Below are 10,365 nucleotides of genomic sequence, written 5' to 3'. Positions count from 1 at the left end.
GTGTGTGTGTGTGTGTGTGTGTTGGGGTGGGGGGTGGGGGGTGGGATGGTGTCAAAAAAGGTTTTTTTAGTTTCAACAGATAAATGTTGGTGTATGATCCATTGGATCAGAGTGAGGAGGTGAAAGCCCTGACTGGACCAGATCTGGACCTGCTGATTGCTTCAATTAGTGCAAACCAGTGACGTCACAGGAGCGAAAAGGAGCAGTCAGGAGGAGAGAGCTGCTGACAGCACAGTCGCCTCCTCCTAAACACCTGACTGTCAGCTGCTGATCACAGACATGTACATTAATTTTGATCTTAAATAAATTCATAATAAAGATAATACTAAATTATTTCATAAATATTACAGTTTCAATTCGATTTGATTTGCTTGTGGGGAAGCAGCTGGAAACGCCTCATTCTGATCCCAACCCCCAACACCCCTTCTCCACACATACACACGCACACACACGCGCGCACACTTATGTGAAGGTGAGACAAAAGAAGCGCGTCAAATCCCCCTATCTCCCCATCCCGTGTCTGCATCTGTTGCAGACCCTCAGCCCGAGCTCTGCCTTAAATCCTGACCCTTCAGTTCTTCAGAACCGAACCAGCTGCAGGACTTACTCCCGTGCTCCGGTCCGGGTACCCCCCCTGCGCCGCCGTCAGCCTGGTGGTGTTGAGCCCCACCAGGGAGGGGAGGGTCTGCGACATCCAGTTGGTGATCATCGCCATGGTGCTCAGAACCACCCCGATCTTCAGCAGCGGAACCGTCATCTCTCTGGGCTTGGTTCGCACGCGCGTTAATCCGTCTTCATTCTGCAGACTCCACGCAGGGAGCAGGGAGCAGACTCACGGTAGTACCAACATGATGAGGAGGTTCCGGCCGGGACTCCGGATCGGTTCGGCTGACTGTGGACATCTCCGAGGACTGACCGGCGGCGAACGAGCTAGACCCGACAGACAAGAAAAGACGGAACCACGACACAGAAGTCCTGATCCGGTGAAGAACTTCTCCTCTGAAGATCCTCTCTGCTCTGAGTCCCGGGCTCTGCTGGCTCTCCGGTTCTGTCTGATCCCGCCTCTCGGTCCGCCTCCTGCTCGGTGATGGAGTGAACACGCAGAAGCTTCAGAGAGTAGGGGAGGGAGGAGAGGAGGGAGGAGAGGAGGATCTCTTTGACGTCACACAGCACCGGCCAAGTCTACAGGCTGCAGCTGCCGAACAGACTCACACCTGAGACCTGCAGGTCCACAGATCCAACAGGTCCACGGATCCAACAGGTCCACAACAGCAGGTCTAACAGGTCCACAGCAACAGGTCTAACAGGTCTAATAGGTCTAATAGGTCCACTTCAAGGACCATAATCTTGTCTGTCAAAGTCTGAGCCTCCCCAGCATGCAGCAAGAAAATTGAACATCTGGATCCAAAAAAACAGCACAGCTGCAGACTGAGACTGCTGAGTCAAAACCAGAACCAGGTTCAAAAAGAGCCAGGTCAGACCTACATCAGTCAGTCAAACCCAGACCCATCTAAAGCAGACCCAGAACCAGACGCAGAGCACTCAAACCCAGAAAAGTCTGATTGCGTTCCAAATTAAAAAAAACCTGATAGTTGAGCTCCACGAATCATCATTCCTGGACCTCTGGCGCCACCTGGCAGCTGAATGTGGACTTACACAAATTAAAATATGAATCACAAAAAAAAAAGAGAATTAAAAACAAAGAAATCTCAAAAAGTAATTTAGGTTTAAAGCACTGCACGGTCATTGTGATTATAAAGGTAAAGCTGTTTTAAAGGCAATAATGTAATCATTGAGATCAGCTGTTTTAATGCTAGACACATGAGAGGCTTTAGGGCTGCAGTTTCTGAAGTTTGATCAGATTTCATCCAATTTCTCCTGCTCCTTTCCTCCAGTTGGAGCTTCTGACATGTTATGTGCGATCACACAGGTGACGTCATCAGTACGAGGTACTGACAGATGTTGCTCATCCTGAGATGACATGAAGATCAGCAGAGCAAAGAACTCAAGACATGTTTTTATTAACACCAAACTAATGCACTGCGCTGTGTATGAGCTTTAACATAAAGTGTTCAGCTCTATCAGGTGAAGAGATAAAAGGTCAGATAATCAATCAACAGCATGAAAGAACCAATCAGAATCAAGAATTAGTCCATGGGTAAATGAAGTGTGGAGGTTGTTGTAGATTATTATAATAACACTTTGTACAAGGGGCAGCACGGTGGCACAACTGGTAGAGCTGCTGCCTCTCAGCGAGCAGGTCTCTGGTTCAAACCCCAGTCCGGGGGCCTTTCTGGGTGGAGTTTGCATGTTCTCTCCGTGCATGCGTGGGGTTTTCTCCGGGTGCTCTGGTTTCCTCCCACAGACCAAAAACATGCATGTTAGGCTGATTGACAACTCTAAATTGTCCTTAGGTGTGAGTGAGAAAGTGAATGGTTGTTTGTCTGGTTTGTCTCTATGTGGCCCTGTGATGGACTTGCGACCCATCCAGGGTGTACCCCGCCCCTCGCACAGTGATTGCTGGACATAGGCACCGGCGACCCCCGTGACCAAGAATGGAATAAGCCGGTAAAGGTAATGGATGGATGGATGGATGTTTGTATGAGGTTTGTGTCATGTTTTATCATCTTTATCAAAACCTAAACTACCTCAGAATTACAAACCGGATTCCAAAAAAGTTGGGACACTAAACAAATTGTGAATAAAAACTGAATGCAATGATGTGGAGGTGCCAACATCTAATATTTTATTCAGAATAGAACACAAATCACAGATCAAAAGTTTAAACTGAGAGAATGTATCATTTTAAGGGAAAAATCTGTTGTTTCCAAATTTCATGGTGTCAACAAATCCCCAAAAAGTTGGGACAAGTCCATTTTTACCACTGTGTGGCATCCCTCCTTCTTCTTACAACACTCAACAGACGTCTGGGGACAGAGGAGACCAGATTCTCAAATTTAGAAATAGGAATGCTCTCCCATTCGTGTCTAATACAGGCCTCTAACTGTTCAATCGTCTTGGGCCTTCTTTGTCGCACCTTCCTCTTTATGATGCGCCAAATGTTCTCTATAGATGAAAGATCTGGACTGCAGGCTGGCCATTTCAGTACCCGGATCCTTCTCCTACGTAGACATGATGTTGCGATTGCTGCAGAATGTGGTCTGGCATTATCGTATTGAAAAATGCAGGGTCTTCCCTGAAAGAGATGACGTCTAGATGGGAGCATATGTTGTTCTAGAACCTGAACATAGTTCTCTGCATTAATGGTGCCTTTGCAGACATGCAAGCTGCCCATGCCACAAGCGCTCATGCAACCCCATACCATCAGTGATGCAGGCTTCTGAACGGAGCGTTGATAACAACTTGGGCTATCCTTGTCCTCTCTGGTCCGGATGACATGGCGTCCCAGTGTTCCATAAAGAACTTCAAATCGTGACTCATCTGACCACAGAACAGTCTTCCATTTTGCCACACTCCATTTTAAATGACCCCTGGCCCAGTGCAAACGTCTGAGCTTGTGGAGCTTGCTTAGAAATGGCTTCCTCTTTGCACTGTAGAGTTTCAGCTGGCAACGGCGGATGGCACGGTGGATTGTGTTCACTGACAATGCTTTCTGGAAGTATTCCTAAGCCCATTCTGTTATTTCCTTGACAGTGGCATTCCTGTTTGAGGTGCAGTGACGTTTAAGGGCCCGGAGATCATGAGCATCCAGTAGAGTTTTACGGCCTTGACCCTTATGCACAACGAGTGTTCCAGATTCTCTGAATCTTTTGATGATGTTATGCAAGGTTGATGATGATAACTTAAAAGTCTTTGCTATTTTATGCTGGGTAACACCATTCTGGTATTGTTGCACTATCTTTCTGCGCAACAATGGTGGAATTAGTGATCCTCTTACCAGCTCAGAATCAGAATCAGAATCAGTTTATTATTGCCATGTCAATGAACGAGGTTCACAAACTAGGAATTTGCTTCGACATAAGGTGCGAATAGTAATAAAGTAAAATAAAGTAAAAATAAAGTAAAAATTAAGTAAAAATGAGAACATTACATAAGACATAAGCCTGTGTACACCCACAAATAAAGTAAAATTAAAAACATAACATAACCATATGTACACCCATACAATAGAAAACAATAAAAAAGCTTAGAAAACAGTACAGATGGAGTATTCAATTATAATACAGATGTAATGTGACCAAAGCAGAAATTATGAGGTAGCATTATGAGTGTTCAGGAGTCCAACAGCAGAGGGGAAGAAACTGTTCTTATGGCGGGAGGTTCTGGTCCGAATGGACCGAAGCCTCCTGCCTGAGGGGAGTGGTTCAAACAGTCCGTGTGCAGGGTGAGCAGGGTCAGCTGTGATCCGACCTGCTCGCCTCACAGTCCTGGAGATGTACAGGTCGTGGAGGGATGGAAGGCTGCAGCCGATCACCTTCTCAGCTGAGCGCACAACGCGCTGCAGTCTGATTCTGTCCCTGGCAGTGGCCCCGGCGTACCACACCGTGATGGAGGAGCTGAGGATGGACTCGATGATGGCCGTGTAGAACTGCACCATCAGCTTGGCCGGCAGCTTGGCCTTCTTCAGCTGTCACAGGAAGTACAGTCTCTGCTGGGCCTTCTTGATGAGGGAGCTGATGGTCGGCTCCCACTTGAGGTCCTGGGTGATGGTGGTGCCGAGGAACCGATAAGAATGTGCAGTGGTGATGGGGGTATCATTACAGGTGAGGGGGGGCAGAGGGGCTGTGGCTTTCCTGAAATCCACAATCATCTCCACTGTCTTCTGGGCATTGAGTTCCAGGTTGTTGCTGCTGCACCAGGTCACCAGCCGGTCCACCTCCCTCCTGTATGCAGACTCATCACCGTCCGAGATGAGCCCGATGAGGGTGGTGTCATCTGCAAACTTAATAAGTTTCACAGAGTCATGGCTGGAGGTGCAACAGTTGGTGTACAGGGAGAAAAGCAGGGGGGAAAGCACACAGCCCTGTGAGATCCTGTGCTTATAGTCCGAGTGTCCGAGACAGCTCTCCCCAGCCGCACGCACTGACTCCGGTCTGTCAGGAAGTCTGTGATCCACCTGCAGGTGGAGTCAGGTGCATGGAGCAGGGAGAGCTTGTCTTGGAGCAGAGCAGGGAGGATGGTGTTAAATGCGGAGCTGAAGTCCACGAACAGGATCCTGGCGTAGGTTCCTGGGGAGTCCAGGTGCTGCAGGATGAAGTGAAGAGCCAGGTTTATTGCGTCATCTACAGACCTGTTGGCCCTGTAGGCAAACTGCAGGGGGTCCAGGAGGGGGTTGGTGATGGACTTGAGGTGAGATGAAACCAAGCGTTCAAAGGTTTTCATGACTACAGACGTGAGAGCTACAGGTCTGTAGTCATTTGGTCCTGGCTTCTTGGGGACAGAGACGATGATGGAGGACTTGAAACAGGCTGGGACGTGGCATGACTCCAGAGAAGAGTTGAAGATCCCTGTGAAGACCGGAGCTAACTCTCCAGCACAATGTCTCACAATGGCTTATGAGAGACACTGACACTCTGAGAAGCTCTTTTTATACCCAATCATGTTGTCAATTGACCTAATTAGTGTTAATTGGTCTTCTAGCTGTTTGTTATGTGCTCAATTTCCCTTTGCCAACCACTTATTGCTACTTGTCCCAACTTTTTGGGGATTTGTTGACACTGTGAAATTATGAATCAACATATTTTTCCTTTAAAATGTTACATTTACTCAGATTAAACTTTTGATCCGTCATCTATGTTATATTACAAATAAAATATTGACATTTGCCATCTCCACATCATTGCACTCAGTTTTTATTCACAATTTGTTTAGTGTCCCAACTTTTTTGGAATCCTGTTTGGAAAAGAAAATGACAATCTGTTAGAGTGAAACAGTGTGTCCACACTCAGATTTCATGCTAACAGTTATATCCTGAAAATAACAGATACATTCTTATTTAAATTTAAGAGTCAAAAGTTTTCAGTTTTTATTTTAATTTTATTTTTTTATCCAGCCTGCAAATCCAGACTACATGTTCAGGATGCTGTTTAATACACCTTATTATGTTATGTTATCCATCCATCCATCCATCCATTATCTTTACCCGTTTATTGCATTTTGGGTCACGGGGGTCGCTGGTGCCCATGTCCAGCAATCACTGTGCGAGGTGCGGGGTACACCCTGGACGGGTCGCAAGTCCATCACAGGGCCACATAGAGACAAACGACACAAACAACCATTCACTCTCTCACTCACACCTAGGGACAATTTAGAGTTACCAATCAGCCTAACATGCATGTTTTTGGTCTGTGGGAGGAAACCGGAGTACCCGGAGAAAACCCACGCATGCACAGAGAGAACATTACACCCAGAAAGGCCCCTGGACCGGGGTTTGAACCAAGGACCTGCTCGCTGAGAGGCAGCAGCTCTACCAGTTGCGCCACCGTGCTGCCCATGTTATGTCATATTACATTATATTATATTATATTATATTATATTATATTATATTATATTATATTATATTATCTTAACCGAAAAAGGGTGGATTGCTCTCTCCAGATCGAGGGTGAGGTTCTGCCTCCAGTGGAGTAGTTCAAGTAGCTCGGGGTTTTGTTCACAAGTGGGGGAAGAAAGGAGCGTGAGATTGACAGATGGACTGGTGCAGTATCTGCAATATTGCGGACTTTGTACCGGTCCGTTGTGATGAAGAGAGAGCTGAGCTGTAAGGCAAAACTCTCTGTTTACCGGTCACTCTACGTTCCTACCCTCACCTATGCTCAAGAGCTCTGGGTAGTGACCGAAAGAATGAGATCACGGATACAGGAGGTTGAAATGAGTTTCCTCTGCAGGGTAGCTGAACTCTCCCTTAGAGATAGGGTGAGAAGTTCAGTTATCCAGGAGAGGCTTGGAGTAGAATCGCTGCTCCTCCACTTCAAGAGGAGCCAGTTGAGGTGGTTTGGGCATCTGGTAAGGATACTCCCTGGACGTCTCCCTAGGGAGGTGCTTCAGGCATGTCCGACTGGGAGGAGACCCTGGGGAAGACTCAGGACACGCTGGAGAGACTATGTCTCAGTTGGCCTGGGAACTCCTTGGAGTCCTCCCAGAAGAGCTGGAAGAGGTGGCTGTGGAAAGAGATGTCTGGACCTCCCTGCTCAAGCTGCTGCCCCCACGACCCGACTTCAGAACAAGAGGAAGATAATGGATGGATGGACGGACGGATGGATGGATGGATGAATGGATGGATATATTATATTATTGTGGTTTAGTGTATACCTTAGATCAATGGTGTCAAACTCACTTACAAAAGGGGACAAAATTAAAACATTTTTTCAAATTAAGGGCCTGTTTGTTGATAATAATAATAATAATAATAATAATAATAATAATAATAATAATTAATAACGTAATAATATCGTTATTATTATTTTTGTTGTTGTTATCATTATTATTATTAATATTATTTAAAAACTCAATATCAGCAGCTGTAAAATTCTATGCCATCACATTATTAAAATAATAAAAATAAGAATTTTTAAAAATGTTAAAAGATTGGGGGAGTGGTGGTGCAGAGGTTAGAAGATGGGCCTGTGATCGAAAAGTTGCAGGTTCAACTCCCGGCACCGTCAACATCAAAATGTGGGTGGAAAAGGTAGAACACCCACACCTGCCTCCACCCTCATTCACCCCACTCTGGGCCCCTGAGCAAGGCCCTTAACCCCCACCATCTGCTCCCAAAAAGGTCTCTCTTGAAAATGAGTTCTCATGACTCAATGAGACTACCAGTATAAATAAAGGGTAAATAAAAAATTAAAAAAAGAATTGAAACAAGGAAAAATATAAGAATAAAAAAACAAGAATACAAATAATAATAATAAGAAAACCAGAATAATTACCCATGCAGCCTAACAGCTGTACAGCTGCAGGTCCTTTACAGCTGTTCCTGTTTTTCTTCTGATTGTTTCTGGGATGATTATCAGGGTGTTAACGGGGCGGTTCTATCAGAACCATCTGTGCCGTCAGGTGTTGGATGTGGGCTTGCAGCCACAGAGGGTGGGGGTATGGGGGTAACAGGTTATGTTTCCTGTTCTGCTCGGTGTGAGCATGGTGGAGTTATAAGCAGCGGTCAGGTGTGTGTGCTCCTGCAGGAGCAGAGCTGCCCTCCTCCTGCCTGTCTGAAACTCAGAGTTTGGCTTGAGAGGTTAATTAAGACGTCGTTCAGTGAGCTGATCTCGACACTCTCAGAACTACTCCTCTCTACTTGCACCTAGTTTCAGTCCAAGACCTGAAGGTTGTCATGAAGCTGACCCAGTGAGTCTGTCAGGAGATCAGGTCTTTTTGTTCTGGAAAGCAGCAATCAGATAATTTTCTGCCTTCATATTGATTTATCTTCAAGCAGATGACTCACACTTTCAGTCCACGAATGACAAACTGTCACAGTAAGGTGGACGCTCACCTGCTCAGAGCAGGACTCAACACCCCCCCCCCCCCCCAAAAAAAAACAAAAAAAAAACAGTCCCCTTCTGATGGCTTCCATCATGACTGTTCTGCTCAGATCAGAGGCTTTGCTGCCTCCAGAGATAAACTCACAGCGGTCTGGTAATAAATTTCCACACAAATATAAAAACCAAGCTGCTGTTGTTCTCTGCATTTCTCATAAACGTGTCAGAATCGATAGTGGGCCTGTCCTCCCACAGCCCGAACCTGTCAATATTGTTCCAACAGACTGGTTATCAGGGCCAACAGGGGACCAGAAAACTACTTTACAGGCACATTATTGAGTTAGAGACTGGTGTGGGGCCTCATTGGGACCAGACTTTTTTGATAGTCCCTTGGTCTACATCTGGTACTGTTTGGACATCAATTAAAGGCTAATCTGATTCATGCAGCTGGGATAATCAAACAGATATGACTTTAAATAATGCTGTTGTCCAGCCCAGATGGAGCAGAGCCTCCATTCAGACCCACACCCTGTTAACGATGGGATGTTTACTGCACATTAGACTCATTAGACCATCACATACTTTAATGACTGAGCTGAGGGGCTTCATGCACCTCGGACTGAGCATGCTCAGAAAAAGGAGCAGCTGCCAATCACTCAGTCATGGTTCTGTTTGAGAAAACATTTGTATCAGATCAGATCTGGAACTGATCATTCTGGAACTGTAACACCCCCCCCCCCCCACACACACACACACACACACACACACACACGTACACACAAAAATACACGCACACCTCAGCTGGCTCTGTCAAACACAATGTATTCACACCATGTAACCCCAGCCCGTCTCTCTGGTTCTGATTAGTGGTCATTTCACTCCCAGGCACATCTATTTGGACTTGATGAAGGCGGGTTGTGGAAAATGGCGTTAGAACAGAACCTACTTGGGTGAGTTCTGAGCCCATGAAGATGAGGAGGATCAGCGTGTGGAGCTTCCTCGCAGGCTGCATCTCTTCCCTCCGGTGTGAGGAGCAGCGGTCTCACATGCAGATCCGGTTGCGTCCAATTCCCCCCACCCCCCTCACAGGCTCGGCAATCCCGTTTTTTCTCTCTCGGTTCCCTCTCTGCGCTGCGACGCGCTCGGCTCGGTTCGGTTGTGCTGGTAGTTTCTGGTCCGTCAGCAGCCCCGGGGAGCAGAAAACGGCAGGTCTGGCTTCACGGATTCATTTCATCTGTGGAGCCTTTTCCCGTCCGGACCCGCTCAGATCAATCCAAACATCGGGGAGGACTGGTTCTGATAACCCGCGTCTTGGATCCTGCTGAAAGTTTGCCTCCGCCTCAGCTGCTGTGCCTGGTCTCAGAGGAGAAACCGGAGAAAGACGGCGCTGTCCGCGGTGCTGAAGCGGAAGTTACATCTGAGAGAGAGAGAGAGAGCGTGATTCAAACGACACGCGCTCACTCACACAGCCTATCTTTTAGAAATATTTACAGGATAAAAGCTGAGACAAAACCCCTTATTGCTCCAACATTTCTTATTTATATTTACATTATATCCGGAAAACAAGAAAGAAGCTCTCACAGAGATTACAGTATTCTTTTTTTAATCACAAAAAGTAAACAGTTGGCAGATTGTATTCAGTATGTTGTCCCACGATCTATAACAATTTGTGTCTGAATTATTTCTATTGTTCTGCCTAGATCAATATGTTCTAACTTTTAAACCTCAACATTTATAACTAATTAACTAATTTCAGGGTGGCTGTGGCTGAGTGGTTAGAGCAGTTGTCCTCCAATGCAAGAGTTGGGGGTTCAAACCCAACAGCAGTCACATGCCGAAGTGTCCCTGGGCAAGACACTGAACGCCTCATAGCCTCTGATGTGTGTCCCATCAGTGTATGAATGTGATCTAAAAGCACTGATTAGTC

General features: G+C 46.4%; 1 protein-coding gene across 2 annotated transcripts in view; it reads right to left on the bottom strand.

Annotated features, from left to right (window-relative positions):
- The window catches only part of olfm1b (olfactomedin 1b), a 40,991-nt gene extending 31,146 nt beyond the window's left edge, over window positions 1-9,845 (bottom strand). Inside the window, exon 1 of one of the 2 annotated variants that reach the window (XM_037692540.1) lies at window positions 9,385-9,845. In XM_037692540.1, coding sequence (XP_037548468.1) covers window positions 9,385-9,450 — 66 coding nt within the window. In that variant the 5' untranslated portion in view covers window positions 9,451-9,845. Of the gene's footprint in view, window positions 1-607; window positions 1,063-9,384 lie in introns of those variants that run through there. The other variant, XM_037692539.1, reaches the window with a different exon arrangement.
- Window positions 9,846-10,365: the final 520 nt, after the last annotated feature.

Source organism: Nematolebias whitei, chromosome 18, assembly GCF_014905685.2.
Source record: "Nematolebias whitei isolate Nwh7 chromosome 18, NemWhi1, whole genome shotgun sequence".
Lineage (NCBI taxonomy): Eukaryota > Metazoa > Chordata > Actinopteri > Cyprinodontiformes > Rivulidae > Nematolebias > Nematolebias whitei.
The sequence above is the reverse complement of the archived record's forward strand: the minus strand, read 5'-3'. Positions and strand labels throughout refer to the sequence as shown.